General features: G+C 51.8%; 1 protein-coding gene across 3 annotated transcripts in view; it reads right to left on the bottom strand.

Moving 5' to 3' along the window:
- Positions 1-17,165, bottom strand: part of DYM (dymeclin) — a 313,818-nt gene that overhangs the window by 173,578 nt on the left and 123,075 nt on the right. For all 3 annotated transcript variants that reach the window (XM_054179019.1, XM_054179021.1, XM_054179020.1), the window contains exons 12-13: positions 9,902-10,015; positions 5,121-5,215 (exon numbers count right to left, since the gene is read on the bottom strand). In XM_054179019.1, the coding sequence (XP_054034994.1) occupies positions 5,121-5,215; positions 9,902-10,015 (209 nt within the window). The remainder of the gene's footprint in view (positions 1-5,120; positions 5,216-9,901; positions 10,016-17,165) is intronic.

Below are 17,165 nucleotides of genomic sequence, written 5' to 3'. Positions count from 1 at the left end.
CCTCCTCTTTTCCAGACTAAACAACCAGAGGTCCCTCAGCTGCTCCTCACCACACTTGTGCTCCAGACCCTTCCCCAGCTTTGCTGCTCTTCTCTGGACCTGCTCCAGCACCTCAATGTCCTTCTTGGAGTGAGGGACCCAAAACTGAACTCAGTCTAACAGCAGAGAACATCCAGCACTAAATGAACACTGCCCTGGATCTTACTGTAATAAAGCATCCACAACATCTATTTTTACTCCCAGCAGCTCCTTGAGATGAACAAATTGGTATTAATCTATTTTCATGCTTGCTGGAACAGGACACAAACTACCCAACACTGGGAATCTGTGTTTTATGGAGCCCTTAAATACACTACCACTGAATATTCCCAAGCCCATTTCTTTCATAGAAAATAAGTCCTCAGAATCTAAAACAATTGGCAGTCTCTGCTCAGAATAGGATTAGGGGAAAAAGCCTGCATGGAGATGGAATTACTTCTCACATTAAGGAAGGAAATCATCAGAGCATCTGGTGAGGCTTAAATTATGACTGTCTATTTGGTTGTATTGCTAAGCTGATTTGAAGTTAAGTGTTTCATGGCTACTTAATCTAAAAACCTCTAGCCTGAAATAAGTCTATGTAACACAAAATGCCTTCTTTTTAGGCTTCTTTCACTTTTTTTTCCCATGATAGATAACAGGAGTTCCTTCTCTCAGAGATGCTTTGCACTCTGATGGTGTAACCAAAACCAGGAATTTAAACTGGAGTAACTCTCCTTTAGTCTCATGGAGTGAACTGGGTACATCAGTGCTGGTTCAGTTTAATAGTAGTGGCAACAGAGCTCATAAGGTAGGAAAAGGAAGGACAATGTATGTCTCAAAAAGTCAGTCTCTTATGAAATATCATAGAATGGTCTGGGTTGGAAAACTCCTCTAAAGGTCATCTGGTCAAACCCCACTGCAGTCAGCAGGGACACCCTCCACCAGACCAGGTGGCTCAGAGCCCTGGCGAGCCTCACCTTCAATATCTCCAGGAATGGAGTCTAAACCACCTCCCTGGGCAACCTGTTGCAGTGTTCCACCAACCTCATGGTGAAGAACTTGCTCCTGTCAGCCCATGGCTTGGATGGGAACACACTGCATTGGGTTAGGAACTGGCTGGAGGGCCGAGCCCAGAGAGGGGTGGTGAATGGTGCCACATCCAGCTGGCAGCCAGGCACCAGTGGTGTGCCCCAGGGATCAGTGCTGGGCCCCATGCTCTTTAACATCTTCACTGATGATCTGGACGAGGGCATCGAGTCCATCATCAGTAAATTTGCAGACAACACCAAGCTGGGGGCAGGAGTTGATCTGCTGGAGGGCAGAGAGGCTCTGCAGAGGGACCTGGACAGGCTGGGCAGATGGGCAGAGGCCAAGGGCATGAGATTGAACACATCCAAGTGCCATGTTCTGCACATTGGCCACAGCAACCCCATGCAGAGCTACAGGCTGGGGTCAGAGTGGCTGAGAGCAGCCAGGCAGAGAGGGACCTGGGGGTGCTGGTTGATGGTAGGCGGAACATGAGCCAGCAGTGTGCCCAGGCAGCCAGGAGGGCCAATGGCATCCTGGCCTGCATCAAGAAGAGTGTGGCCAGCAGGAGCAGGGAGGTCATTCTGCCCCTGTACACTGCACTGGTTAGGCCACACTTTGAGTACTGTGTCCAGTTCTGGGCTCCTCAGTTTAGGAAGGAGGTTGACTTGCTGGAAGGTGTCCAGAGAAGGGCAAGAAAGCTGGGGAGGGGTTTGGAACACAGCCCTGTGAGGAGAGGCTGAGGGAGCTGGGGTTGCTTAGCCTGGAGAAGAGGAGACTCAGGGGTGACCTTATTACTCTCTACAACTACCTGAAGGGAAGCTGTAGACAGGTGGATGTTGGTCTCTTCTCCCAGGCACCCAGTACCAGAACAAGAGGACACAGTCTCAGGCTGCACCAGGGGAGGTTTAGGTTGGATGTTAGGAAGAAGTTCTACACAGAGAGAGTGATTGCCCATTGGAATGGGCTGCCTGGGGAGGTGGTGGAGTCACCATCACTGGAGGTGTTCAGGAGGAGACTTGATGGGGTGCTTGGTGCCATGGGTTAGTTGTTTAGGTGGGTTGGATTGGTTGAGGGGTTGGACACGATGATCTTGAAGGTCTCTTCCAGCCTGGTTTTATTATTATTATTATTATTATTATTGTTATTATTATTATTATTATTATTATTATTATTATTAACAGCCAGCAGAGATGTGTGTTCACAAGTATTTTTTTCTGCTGCTCCTCTTGGTAAGTGAAGCTTTGTACCCAAACTGCTTATTTAGAGAGGGCATCAGGTTCAAGTACTTTTATGATGCTTAAGCCTTCCAGGGCACTCAAGGTTGTAAAGTTCCCAAGGAGAAAATGTTACCATACTAGAAAGTAAATTCCTACAGGAGACAGGCTGCCACTTGAATTGACCCTTCCTCCCAGCCTGCCCATGTTCTAGCCCCACAGGACACTCCACAATAGATTTTGTCATATTAAATGCATGTATTACATATAATAAAGCTCCAGTGGCTGGGATAACCACCATCCTTCTCAGACTGCTGTCCTGCCACACTGCTATCTCTACAGTTCTCAAAATGTACTGAGGTCTCAGACTAGATTACAGAATCACAGAACAGGATCATTGAATTGTTTAGGCTTGAAAGAACCTTTAAAACCAGGGTCCAAGCATTAAGCCAGCATGACCACATTACCACTAAACCATGCCCTTCAGCACCACATCTACACAGCTTTTGAATCTCCCCAGGGACAGGGACTCCCCCGCTATCCCTGGGCAGCCTGGTCCAGGCCTTGACAACCCCTTATCTTTCATCCATCCCCAAAGATTTCTGCCACCTTTAAGCTGTTATGACACAGATAACATTCCCATGACTGATCAGCACAATTCTCTGTGCAGCTGAACCTTGGCTGGCCATTATTTGTAATGCTGCTCAGCTCAGATCCCATGGAAAAGTCCTCCTGCTAAAAGAAGCCAACAGCAGCCTCTGTGGGCTTCCACCTTTGGAAGAAATAAGAGTTTTGAATGTGCCAGCACTACATGCTTGCTCTAAGATCTTTCCACCTGGCACATTTCAAGTGTGGCTTTCTTAGTCCTTCACCAAAAGGCAACTGCAGTGTGACTGAATTTTCTTGCCCTGTTTTGTGCCATTCACCCCTATGCCTCCTTTCCACACACCCTTTAAGCTACAACAGAGCTCTGCCTGCCTCTGATAAGGATCTCAGCACAGTCATTTCACAACTAAAATCAAGCCACAACACTAAAGGCTCATTGTAACTACACATGCCTGGAGAGATAATGAATAAGGCACTCAAATGTCACAGCAGATCATTGAAATCTGCCTTACAAGGAGGGCAAGAGAACTTCTGGGTGTTGCACAGCCTTTGCTGCATCCTGAGATGGGTCTCAAATATCAAGGAGTCAGCCTGCCTTGGAGGTATCTTAGGGATTAAGGCTGGAAAAGGCTGGTGCAGGGAGGAACCTCACAGCACAGAAGGCTCCTTTCATGTTCCCAGGTTTAAAGGTTGAGGTGAGATGTCTGTGCAAAGGTCTTGAGGTTATGGCTTCTCCACTGATGGCTGCCAACTCTTCTGAGAAGCCAGAAGACCACTTGCTTTGCCACTTCATAACCCAATTAAATCAAAGTAATCCAGCAGAGCTTACTTTGAACCATGAGTTTAAATTCTGAAGGGCATATGTCCATGAACTCAAGAGCATTTTGCCAAAAGCCAAGCCTGCAGTAACCTTGACTATGAGGTTACTGAGTGGTGATAACAACCTGGAGAAGCAGGATAACCTCTTGCTGGACAAAATAATAACCAGGGGAACACTTCTCCCTTTGGTGTGCAGAAACAGCCCTAGAATAAAATGGTGAAAAATCAGGGCCTGGGGACTCAGGGAAAAGCTCTGAAGTGGAAAACAAAAGTATCAGATGAAAGAAAAGGGCATCAAGGTAGGGTATCTCACACCACACAGGCATCTGGGACTTCAGAGGCCAACAGCTGCCAAGTGCTTGGGAAACTCAGATCCTGTCTGTGATGTGAGGAATGAAGAGAGCAAGTGTTTGTAAGATGTTTCACAGGAAAACAGCCCTGATTCAAATCCTGAAAGCTCATTATTGCAGCCAGGGGGTATGACAATAGGTTTGAGTATCAGGCAGGGAAAAGCTAGCGGCAGAGGAGAATCATCCTGGTTAGTCATCCACACTTTTACAACCAACCCTTCCCAAAATGGGCTCAGAGGGGATCACATGCTGAAGAGCAGTGCTTCAAGAACATGGTGTACCTCTGGTTAACCCAGCCCTTTACAAAGGGCACAGAAGAGCAACTGCCATCCCCCCTTTTTGGCACACAAGCCTTTCCACAGCTTATCCCAGGACCTTCCCAGTTTCCCTGGAGGAGGGCTGGCTGCCAAGATCAGCAGGATGCCTGCTGCAGGACGAGCTGCCTTCATGAAGTGCCTGCAGCACAGATACAAACTAGGAAGGACCAACTCCAGTATCTGCCTCTTTGCTTAGGGCCTTGTTCAGATCCAGAGCAGATTCTGAGCATTTCTTACCCCACAGCCCAGCACACTTTATCAGCTGAAAAACAGGGGTGCAGGTTTTGTTGCCAAAACAACTGTTGTGCTTCATGTCTGATCTAACAAACAGATCTCCTGCCACAGAGGCAAGAAGAAGTGAAGCCAGCTGAAAAGCCAGCTGAAAAGCCAGCTGAAAAGCCAGCTGAGAACCAGCACTCAGGACTGCTTTGTAGATACATTAATCAAAAAAAGAGAGCATAAATCACAGAAATCCCTGAAAACCTTCTGTCTGTTAAGAGACTCAAAATGGAGAAGTTTTTCAGAGTAACTAATATTTTCTCCTTTTTTTTTGGGGGGGGGGAGGGGAGGAAGAACAGGTTGAAGTAGAAAGCCATTAAGACCTACACCAGGATTACTTAGTTATTCAGATTATCATTTCAACTGTTTCAGGCCATCAACACCCATGAAGGCATAGACAAATCAAGCTTCCCTACACCTGAGTCTCAGCAAAGAGGAGAGGAGAAGTCTTCCTATTCAAAGAGAAGAGAAGCTTAGGTATTTACCTGATGATCCTCTGAGCGGCGTACTGGTGGAGCGAGCGGAACTGCGCTGACATGTTGGCCAAGGCTGCCAGACAGTTTGTGTGGAGGTATTTGTCCTGCCAGGAGGAAGAGGAAAGAACAAAAACAAAGTGAAAACCACCACATCAAACTCTCCTGTTGATACACACTGACACCTCCTGAAGGAATCACTCAAAAAAACCCAAACTGAGGAACAGAATAGAATAGGAGTAGAATAGAAATAGAAATAGAAGTAGAAGTAGAAATAGGAATAGAATAGAATAGAATAGAATAGAATAGAATAGAATAGAATAGAATAGAATAGAAAAGAGCAGAATAGAATAGAATAGAATAGAACAGAACAGAATAGAATAGAATAGAATAGAATAGAATACCATGGAATGGCATGGCATGGCATGGCATGGCATGGCATGGAATAGAATAGAATAGAATAGAATAGAATAGAATAGAATAGAATAGAATAGAATAGAATAGAATAGAATCACAGAATCAACCAGGTTGGAAAACACCTCAGAGATCATCAAGTCCAACCTATCACCCAACACCATCTGATCAACTGAACCATGGCACCAAGTGCCTCATCCAGGTTCTTCCTGAACACCTCCAGGGATGGTGACTCCACCACCTCCCTGGGCAGCACATCCCAATCTCTCTCTCTGTGAAGAAATTCTTCATAGTATCATAGAATCAGTCAGGGTTGGAAGGGACCACAAGGATCATCCAGTTCCAGCCCCCCTGCCATGGACAGGGACACCCCACACTAGATCAGGCTGCCCAGAGCCTCATCCAGCCTGGGCTTAAACACCTCCAGGGACAGGGCCTCAACCACCTCCCTGGACAACCCATTCCAGGGCTCCACCACTCTCATGGGGAAGAACTTCCTCCTCACCTCCAGCCTCAATCTCCCCACCTCCAGCTTCATTCCATTCTCCCTAGTCTTAGCACTCCCTGAGATCCTGAGCAGTCCCTCCCCAGCCTTCTTGTAGCCCCCTTCAGATCCTGGAAGGCCACAATGAGGTCACCTCAGAGCCTTCTCTTCTCCAGACTGAACAGCCCCAACTCCTTCAGTCTGTCCTCACAGGAGAGGTGCTCCAGCCCTCTGCTCATCCTCCTGGCCCTGCTCTGGACACCTTCCAGCACCTCCAGATCCCTCTTGCAATAGGGGCTCCAGAACTGGAGGCAGTACTCCAGGTGGGGTCTCCCCAGAGCTGAGCAGAGGGGGAGAATCCCCTCCCTTGCCCTGCTGGCCACACTTCCCTTGCTGCAGCCCAGGATCTGGTTGGCTTTCCGGGCTGCAAGTGCACTCTGAGAGCTCCTGGTGAGCTTCTTCTCCACCAGCACCCCCAAGGCTCCCTCCTCAGGGCTGCTTTCCAGCCAGTCCCTGCCCAGCCTGGATTTGTGCCTGGGATTGCCTCCACCCAGCTGCAGGACCCTGCCCTTGGTCTTGTTGAACCTCCTGAGGTTGGCTTGTGCCCACCTCTCCAGCCTGTCCAGGTCCCTCTGGATGGATCCCTTCCCTCCAGCCTGTCTGCTGCACCACACAGCTTGGTGTCATCAGCAACCCTGCTGAGGGTGCACTCAGTGCCACTGTCCATGGCACCCACAAAGATGTTGAACAAGCCTGCTCTTGGGACTGATCCCTGAGGGACTCTGCTTGTCCCTGGCCTCCACTGGGACATGGACCCATGGACAGCTACTCTTTGGCCATCAAGCCAGTTGTGTATCCATCTAGTGGTCCATCCATCAAACCCATGTGTCACCAGCTTGGAGACCAGGATATGGTGTGGGACAGTGTTGAAGGCTTTGCTCAGGGCCAGGTAAATGACATCAGTTGCTGCCCCTCAGCTGTTGATGTTGTCACCTGTTCATAGAAGACCACCAGGCTGGTCAGGCAGGATTTGCCCTTGTCAAAGCCATGCTGACTGTTCCCAATCACCTCTTCACTATTCTTCTGAGTCAGTAGTGCCTCCAGGAGGATCTGCTCCATGATCTTTCTGGGCACAGAGGTGAGACTGCCTGGCCTGCAGTTCCCTGGTTCCTCCTTCTTACCCTTTTTGAAAATGGGGGCAGTGTTTCCCCGTTTCCAGTCTCTGGGGACTCCCCCAGACTGCCATGACTGTTGGAATAGAATAGAGAGGGGTTTAACAACCTCATCCTAACATCCAGCCTAAACCTCCCCTGGCACAGCCTGAGACTGTGTCCTCTTGTTCTGGTGCTGCTTGCCTGGGAGAAGAGACCAACCCCCAGCTGCCTACAACCTCCCTTCAGGGAGTTGGAGAGAGCAAGAAGGTCTCCCCTGAGCCTCCTCTTCTGCAGGACAAGCAACCCCAGCTCCCTCAGCCTCTCCTCACAGGGCTGTGCTCAAGGCCTCTCCCCAGCCTTGTTGCCCTTCTCTGGACACCTTCCAGCAAGTCAAAAAAGCACAGATCAGAAGTGCAACAAGCACAGACCTGGTGATGCTTAAAAGTTACCTTAACATATAGGGCTTAGAAAAGATTTCATGCAGATGTCTGTGTGGATCTACAGGCATAAAAGCATGCAATCATTTAGGTTCATATGGGAGAGTCTGGTAGAGAAGAACCTCATGAATTTCAACCAGGGCAAGCATAGGGTCCTGTACCTGGGGAGGAACAACCTCCTGCACAGGACAGGTGAGAGATTGAGCTGCTAGAAAGCAGTTCTGTGGAGAAGGACTTGGGAGTGCTGGTGGACAGCAATCAGCATCAGCCAGCAATTGCCCTCATGGCCAAGGAGGCCAATGCTGTCTTGGGGTGCACTGAAAAGACTTTGACCAGTGGTCAGGGGAGGTTCTTGCCCTTTGCTCTGCCCTAGTGAGGACACATCTGGAGTATTAGGTCCAATTCTGGGCTCCCCAGTTCAAGAGAGACAGGGAACTACTGGAGAGAGCCCAGCAGAGCCTACTAAGATGCTGAGGGCCCTGGAGCAGCTCTGTGAGGAGCAAAGACTGAGAGCCCCTGGGGCTGTTGAGCCTGGAGCAGAGCAGCCCCAGAGGGGAGCTGAGCAATGCTCAGCAAGAGATAAAGGCTGGGGGGCAAGAGGCTGGGGCCAGGCTCTGCTCAGTGGTGCCCAGGGATAGGACAAGGGGCAAGGGGCACAAACTGGAACCCAGGAGGTTCCACCTGAACAGGAGGAGAAAGTTGTTTGTTGTGAGGGTGCTGGAGGGCTGGAGCAGGCTGCCCAGAGAGGTTGTGGAGTGTCCTTCTCTGGAGAGCTTCCAACCCCCACTGGGCACTGTGCTGCTGGGCAAGCTGCTGTGGGTGCCCTGCTGGAGCAGGGGGAGTTGGGCTCAATGATCTCCAGAGGTCCCTTCCAACCTACACCATGCTGGAATTCTGTGGTGTACATAACATAACAGATTCCAGATCCTACAAGTATAAAGCCAAGAATGTCCTCATTTCTTCCAATTAATTTGGTCATAAAAAGTAAATCCTTGATTTTCAGTTTGAAATATATGCAACTTTGGGGGGCTGCTTTTTCATGCAAAGCCTCTGTGCTTTTGGCTGTTGAAAATACTCCAAGGGGTATGATGCCACACTTTCAAATCTGAGATAAGGTATAGAATAAAATGCTGGAAACATTCACAACAATTTGATGCAAGGTTATGAAGGTGAAGGAGTTTTGCTTTGCTGGAGCTCATAAAGGTTTCATGGCCCAGTCACTCTCCTACTTCTTAACAACACTGACAACAAATAGAGCTGAAATTCCCACTTCTGAGCAATCTAAGAGCAGCAAAAAGGCATTACTTCTTGTCATGAAAAGAAGTCTCCTGGTTTGTGCTGTGGCTTCCCAGCTCAGTCCCTGCTCAGTTTGGGCACTTTCTGCAGCTCAGTGCAGGTTGGCACAGCCAGGGGCTGCTCCTAGCAGTGGCCATGCTGGTGGGCAGAGCTCCTGCCAAGGGCTGGCTGCAGAGAGGCTCTGCCTAAGGCTTGATCCTGGGCACACCAAGGGCACTGCCACAGCTTGTGCCACACCTTGGGGAGCAGGAAGTCACAGGTGACATGTGCAGGGAGGAGCAGACAGGAGAGGGGATCCTCAGCTGCCCAGCAAGGGATGGATTGCAGCCCATGGGTGGCATCTTCAGGAGAAAGCTGAGGGATCAGCAGGGTCAAGCCTCTTCTTCACTGGCTGGTGTCCCAGGAGGACTCTGTCCCTTCTGCCTGTGATCCTGTTCTGTGTGTTCCCAAATCCAGATCCAGAATCCAGCTCCTGAACCTGCTGCTGAGTCCAACCTGGAACCTCCCCAGTGCCTACCCCCTGCATCAGTGGTGCCAATGGTGCCATCATTGCTATCAGGGGTTGGGTTCCACTTTGGTTTGTATCTCTTTGTCTCTATCCCATGACATTGTTCTGCTTTCCATCCCAGCTGGTTGAGTTTCTTTCCAACCCCATCAGCCTCTCTCCCTTCTTCCCTTTGGAAAGGCAGAGGGGCTCATGGAGAGCCTCTGTCACTCATCTAGTGGCCAAACCAGACCCAAGCCTTGACATTAAGCAACTCTTCCTCCTCACATGAAGTCAACTTTGGTTCCTGACTTTTGGTCTTTAGAGAAACCTTCTCAACAAATCGAAAACAATACAGAGACAGTGTTAGAAGTTCAGAACCACTTCACACTGGGCTCAGTTAATGTGGCTGAGCTTCCCACTCCTTCCCTCCTGGTAAATCCAGATGCCAGCTGGGTTGCAACAGAGTGAAGGAAAAACCCCAGAGCCCGCCTGAAACCCCCACGGGGCGCGTCAGCTCTTACCCGTGTCCGTGTCATGTTGTACTGGATGGTCCTTATCACAACCAGGATCAGGAGACTCCCCAGGGAGATCTCTGTTAGGACACGTTCTGCATACCAGGTGATGTTTTTCAAGATCTGGAGGGAAAAAGAAAAGGAAAGGAGAAAACCCCAAGAAAGCTCTTTAGCAGCTAGGTCTGAACGAGGACACCCAAAGCTGTCTGGACTCCTACAGCCGAGCGAGCTTCCAGCCTCAAACGTGAGGGGCTGCCAGGGAGAGAACACACAGGCAGGGAGCTGGCAGGGAGCTGGCAGGGAGCTGGCAGGGAGCTGGCAGGGAGCTGGCAGGGAGCTGGGAGCTCCTCACAGCAGTGGCTGCAGGCAGGACCTTCTTTTCCAAGCACCCTTCCAGACTCAGCAGCGCCCAGCCAAGGACTGTTCTGTGTAGGTGGCAGAAGTGACACCTCCTCTGGTGCCAGCACTGGTGCGGCAGCAGGAGCAGGGCAGGGATTGTGCCCCTGGACTGAGCACTGGGGAGGCCACAGTTTGAGTGCTGGGGTCACCTTTGGGCTCCTCACTGCAGGAAGGACATTGAGGAGCTGGAGCAGGGCCAGAGCAGGGCAACAGAGCTGGGAAAGGGTCTGGAGAGGGCTGGGGAGGAGCAGCTGAGGGAGCTGGGGGTGTTGAGGCTGGAGAAGAGGAGGCTGAGGGAGACCTCCTTGCTCTCTGCAGCTCCCTGAGAGGAGGCTGGAGCCAGGTAGGGCTTGGGCTCTGCTCCCAAGATACAAGGGACAGGACAAGAGGCAATGGCCTCAAGCTGCCCCAGGGGAGGTTTAGGTTGGACATGAGAAAAACCTAAGCCAAAAGGGTTGTCCAGGCCTGGCCCAGGCTGCCCAGGGAAGAGGCTGAATCCCCAGCCCTGGGTGTATCTAAAGCACATCCAGACAGGGTGCAGTGGTGGCCCTGGTAGAGGTAGATCATGGTTGTACTTGATGATCTGGAAGGCCTATTCCAGCTGCTGTGACTCTGTGGTTCTGTGACAGACCTCTGCAGGGCTGTCACCTGGCAGATCTCATCACCTGGACCATAAGTCATGCTGAAACACACCAAGTGTGCACAAAGATGATGAAATTGGGCAATGCCCTCATTTCTGTGCCCTGTGCCACCACGTTTCTGCATCCTTTCTGAAAAGCCAAGAGGATGTGCTGAGGGCCCTGGGTGAGCGGCGGCGGCTGAGCAGCTGCGGTGGGACTGTGAGCACTAGAGGAGCAGTTGGACTTGGTGATCTCAAAGGTCTCTTCCAGCCTCCACAGTTCACAGTATCACAATATCACCAAGGTTGGAAGAGACCTCAAGGATCATCAAGTCCAACCTGTCTCCACAGACCTCATGACTAGACCATGGCACCAAGAGCCAAGTCCAAACCCCTCTTGAACACCTCCAGGGATGGGGACTCCACCACCTCCCTGGGCAGCACATCCCAATGGCTAACAACTCTCTCAGGGAAGAACTTTCTCCTCACCTCCAGCCTAAACTTCCCCTGGTGCAGCTTGAGACTGTGTCCTCTTGTTCTGGTGCTGGTTGCCTGGGAGAAGAGACCAATCCCCTCCTGGCTACAACCTCCATTCAGGTAGTTGTAGAGGGCAATGAGGTCACCCTTGATCCTTCTCTTCTGCAGGCTAAGCAACCCCAGCTCCCTCAGCCTCTCCTCACAGGGCTGTGCTCAAGGCCTCTCCCCAGCCTTGTTGCCCTTCTCTGGACACCTTCAAGTGTCTCAATGTCCTTCCTAAACTGAGGGGCCCAGAACTGGACACAGGACTCAAGGTGTGGCCTAACCAATGCAGAGTACAGGGCACAATGACCTCCCTGCTCCTGCTGGCCACACTGTTCCTGATGCAGGCCAGGATGCCATTGACCCTCTTGGCTGCCTGGGCACACTGCTGGCTCATGTTTAGGCAGCGGTCTCATCCCTCATACTATAAAGCCTCCAGTTCCACCTTAGCCACCTGAATCATTCTGGAACTCCTTCCTGTTCTCCCTCACTACATGCTGGGCAAGAGGCAACATGTAGGAGCTCTGATTGGTAAGAGCACACAGGCTGAAGGACATGGGGCAGATGATGAGGTTAACTGCTGGCTTCACACTGAAGCCTTTAGCTTGCTGGATGTGAGGTCTCTTCCCCTAATATTCATCACCTAGGTTAATGGTTTTATCTCTTGCAGTGCTCTCCACTATCAGGGTGGATGAAGTCCACCACCATAACTGGGTCATTGCAGCAGGAAGGGACCTCTGGAGGTCATCTAGACCAACCCCTCTGTTAAAGCAGGCTCACCCAGAACAGCTGCATAGGATCATGCCTACATGGGTTTTGAACATCTCCAGAGAAGAATATCCACTCTTTCCTCCTGGAGTGCTCAGCTGAGCAACTTGGAGTGATAGAGCAAACATTAAGCACCAAGTAACCCCTGCTTTAAAGGTCTGGCAAAAATGACCAATGGCCAATGGCATCCTGGCCTGCATCAAGAATAGTGTGGCCAGCAGGAGCAGGGAAGTCATTGTGCCCTGTGCTCAGCACTGCTTAGGCCACACCTGGAGTCCTGTGTCCAGTTCTGGGCTCCTCAGTTTAAGAAGGACATTGAGACACTTGAACGTGTCCAGAGAAGGGCAACAAGGCTGGGGAGAGGCCTTGAGCACAGCCCTGTGAGGAGAGGCTGAGGGAGCTGGGGTTGCTTAGCCTGGAGAAGAGAAGGCTCAGGGGAGACCTTCTTGCTCTCTACAACTCCCTGAAGGGAGGTTGTAGCCAGGTGGGGGTTGGTCTCTTCTCCCAGGCAACCAGCACCAGAACAAGAGGACACAGTCTCAAGCTGTGCCAGAGGAGGTTTAGGCTGGAGGTGAGGAGAAAGTTCTTCCCAGAGAGAGTTGTTAGCCATTGGAATGGGCTGCCCAGGGAGGTGGTGGAGTCACCGTCCCTGGAGGTGTTCAAGAGGGGATTGGATGTGGCATGGTCTATTAGTCATGAGGTCTGTGGTGACAGGTTGGACTCGATGATCTTTGAGTTCTTTTCCAACCTTGCTGATTCTATTATTCTATGATTCTATTCTATGAGTCAGCAGGAGCTGCCCTAAAAACATGGAGAAGATGCTCTACAGGTTTGGATTTATTCTGTGTGACAGTTTGAAAAAAAAAAAGAAGAATTAAAAAAAAGAAAGAAACAAAAAGGGAAGATTCAAACTGGACAGAAGCAAAATAAATGTTTTTACAGTGAGGGTGGTGAGACCCTGACCCAGGCTGCCCAGAGAGGTGCCAGATGTCACATTTCTGGAACCATTCCTGGTGAGGGGGCATGTGGGATAAAAGAATATCAGGGGAGAGGAAAAGACTTGAGAGGTATTTAAGGGAAGAATGGTCAAGGCTGAGGAACAAATAGGAAACATGAAATCACCACAGGAAGGGTTTCCACACAGAGCAGGCCACGAATGGCTGTAGAAGCAGGTATAATTTCTGGTTGTAACTAGTCACCAACACTACTTTAAGGCAAAGGCACAAATCCAGGCTGGGCAGGGACTGGCTGGAAAGCAGCCCTGAGGAGAGAGACTTGGGGGTGCTGGTGGAGGAGAAGCTCACCAGGAGCTCTCAGTGTGCACTTGCAGCCCGGAAAGCCAACCAGATCCTGGGCTGCAGCAAGAGAAGCGTGGCCAGCAGGGCAAGGGAGGTGATTCTCCCCCTCTGCACAGCTCTGGGGAGACCCCACCTGGAGTACTGCCTCCAGTTCTGGAGCCCCTATTACAAGAGGGATCTGGAGGTGCTGGAAGGTGTCCAGAGAAGGGCCAGGAGGATGAGCAGAGGGCTGCAGCACCTCTCCTGTGAGGACAGACTGAAGGAGTTGGGGCTGTTCAGTCTGGAGAAGAGAAGGCTCTGAGGTGACCTAATTGTGGCCTTCCAGTATCTGCAGGGGGCTACAAGAAGGCTGGGGAGGGACTGCTCAGGATCTCAGGTAGTGCTAGGACTAGGGGGAATGGAATGAAGCTGGAGGTGGGGAGATTCAGGCTGGAGGTGAGGAGGAAGTTCTTCCCCATGAGAGTGGTGAAGCCCTGGAATGGGTTGTCCAGGGAGGTGGTTGGGGCTCAGTCCCTGGAGGTGTTTAAGCCCAGGCTGGATGAGGCTCTGGCCAGCCTGACCTAGTGTGGGGTGTCCCTGCCCATGGCAGGGGGGTTGGAACTGGATGATCCTTGTGGTCCCTTCCAACCCTGACTGATACTATGATAGTGATGATGCTATGAGTGAAAGCCAAGTCATCTAAGGAGCTCTGGTAAACAAGGACAACTAGTCTGGATGGACAACACTGATGATGAACAGGAATAGCCTGAAAGACAATGAAAATTTTCACAAAGCAGGCAGCTGAAAGGTTATGCAGCTGTTAAGTTGTGTGACTAGTGGATTAAACACACACAATGTATTGCAACACACTCTGTGCTCCAGGACAACCTGATCAGCCTGTATGTGACAGATACCTTCATCAGTCATCTGGGAGGAGACTGAGTGGACTCTCAGCAAGTTCTCTGATGATACCTAACAGGGAGGGAGTGGCTGATACCCCTCAGGCTGTGCTGCTGGACAGGATGAGAACTTGGTGGAGAGGAACCTCATGAAGGCCTTTGACACCGTTCCCCATAGCAAACTCCTGGCCAAGCTGTCAGCCCATGGCTTGGATGGGAGCACACTGCGATGGGTTAGGAACTGGCTGGAGGCTGAGCCCAGAGAGTGGTGGTGAATGGTGCCACATCCAGCTGGCAGCCAGTCACCAGTGGTGTGCCCCAGGGATCAGTACTGGGCCCCTTGCTCTTTAACATCTTTATTGATGATCTGGACGAGGGCATCGAGTCCATCATCAGTAAATTTGCTGACGACACCAAGCTGGGGGCAGGAGTTGATCTGCTGGAGGGTAGAGAGGCTCTGCAGAGGGACCTCGACAGGCTGGGCAGATGGGCAGAGGCCAAGGGCAGGAGATTGAACACATCCAAGTGCCGGGTTCTGCACATTGGCCACAGCAACCCCATGCAGAACTGTGTCCAGTTCTGGGCCCCTCAGTTTAGGAAGGAGGTTGACTTGCTGGAACGAGTCCAGAGAAGAGCAACAAAGTTGGTGAGGGGTTTGGAACATAAGCCCTACAAGGAGAGGCTGAGGGAGCTGGGGTTGCTTAGCCTGGAGAAGAGGAGACTCAGGGGTGACCTTATTGCTCTCTACAACTACCTGAAGGGAGGTTGTAGACAGACGGATGTTGGTCTCTTCTCCCAGGCAGCCAGTACCAGAACAAGAGGACACAGTCTCAGGCTGCGCCAGGGGAGATTCAGGCTGGATGTTAGAAAAAAGTTCTATACAGAAAGAGTGATTGCACATTGGAATGGGCTGCCTGGGGAGGTGGTGGAGTCGCCATCACTGGAGGTTTTTAGGAGAAGACTTGATGGGGTACTTGGTGCTGTGGGTTAGTTGTTTGGGTGGGTTGGATTGGTTGATGGGTTGGACGCGGTGATCTTGAAGGTCTCTTCCAACCTGGTTTATTCTATGTATTCTATTCTATGTAAGTTCAACAAGGACAAGTGCAGAGGCCTGCATCTGGGGAGGAACAACCCCAGGCACCAGCACAGACGAGGGGTGATCCTGCTGGAGAGCAGCTCCATGGAGAAAGACCTTGGAGTCCCAGTGGACAGCAGGGTCTGCATGGGACAGCAATGTGCCCTTGTGGCCAAGAGAGCCAATGGCATCCTGGGGGCCATCAAGAACAGTCTGTCCAGCAGGTCTGGGGTGGTTCTCCTTCCCCGCCTCCCCCTGCCCTGGTGAGACCACACCTGCAATACTGTGCCCAGTTTTGGGCTCCCCAGTTCCAGAGAGACAGGGATCTGAAAGAGTCCCACAGAGCTAGGAGGATGACTGGGGCACTTGAGTATCTCTGCTACAAAGAGAGACTGAGAGCCCTGGGGCTGATTAGTCTGGAGAGGAGAAGGCTGAGGAGAGATCTACTCAATGTCTATCAATATCTGAAGGGTGGATGTCAGGATGAAGGTGCCAGGCTCTGTTTGGTGGTGCCCAGGGACAGGACAAGGAGTAACAAGTACAAGCCAGAACACAGGAGGCTACTAAACTAAAAGAGGCCCATTGAGAGCAGAGAGAAGGAAGATATGTTGGACACTGAGGGTGGTAAGATCCTGTCCAAGTTGCCCAGAGAAGGTGGTAGATGACCCACCCCTGGCAACGTTCAAGGTCAGGTTGTTTGGGGCTGTAAGCAAACTGCTCCAATTGCAGATGGCTCTGCTGACTGCAGGGGGGTTAGGACTGGATGACCTTCCCACCCAAACCATTCTATGTAGCTCCAAACACTGCCAAGCACCCACAGAAGCATCCCTGGGAGCACAGTCCCACCAGGCAGCCACAGAAGCATCCCTGGGAGCACAGTCCCACCAGGCAGCCACAGAAGCATCCCTGGCAGCACAGTCCCACCAGGCAGCCACAGAAGCATCCCTGGGAGCACAGTCCCACCAGGCAGCCACAGAAGCATCCCTGGGAGCACAGTCCCACCAGGCAGCCACAGAAGCATCCCTGGCAGCACAGTCCCACCAGGCAGCCACCATGCATCCCTGGGAGCACAGTCCCACCAGGCAGCCACAGAAGCATCCCTGGGGGCACAGTCCCACCAGGCAGCCACAGAAGCATCCCTGGGAGCACAGTCCCACCAGGCAGCCACAGAAGCATCCCTGGGAGCACAGTCCCACCAGGCAGCCACAGAAGCATCCCTGGGAGCACAGTCCCACCAGGCAGCCACAGAAGCATCCCTGGGGGCACAGTCCCACCAGGCAGCCACAGAAGCATCCCTGGCAGCACAGTCCCACCAGGCAGCCACAGAAGCATCCCTGGGAGCACAGTCCCACCAGGCAGCCACCATGCATCCCTGGGAGCACAGTCCCCCCAGGCAGCCACAGAAGCATCCCTGGGGGCACAGTCCCACCAGGCAGCCACAGAAGCATCCCTGGGAGCACAGTCCCACCAGGCAGCCACAGAAGCATCCCTGGCAGCACAGTCCCACCAGGCAGCCACAGAAGCATCCCTGGGGGCACAGTCCCACCAGGCAGCCACAGAAGCATCCCTGGGGGCACAGTCCCAGCCTACAGGAGCTGGAGGCAGCACTTACACAAGCTTCAGCCTGTCCCCACATAGCTCAGCTGGTGCAAACAGCCCATCTGGCTCTGGGAGCAGCAAGATGGGACCATTCAATTACTGCTGACATCAGCCCACC

This window comes from Dryobates pubescens, chromosome Z (assembly GCF_014839835.1).
Source record: "Dryobates pubescens isolate bDryPub1 chromosome Z, bDryPub1.pri, whole genome shotgun sequence".
Lineage (NCBI taxonomy): Eukaryota > Metazoa > Chordata > Aves > Piciformes > Picidae > Dryobates > Dryobates pubescens.
Note: the sequence above shows the minus strand (reverse complement) of the source record. Positions and strands in the feature narration are given on the sequence as shown.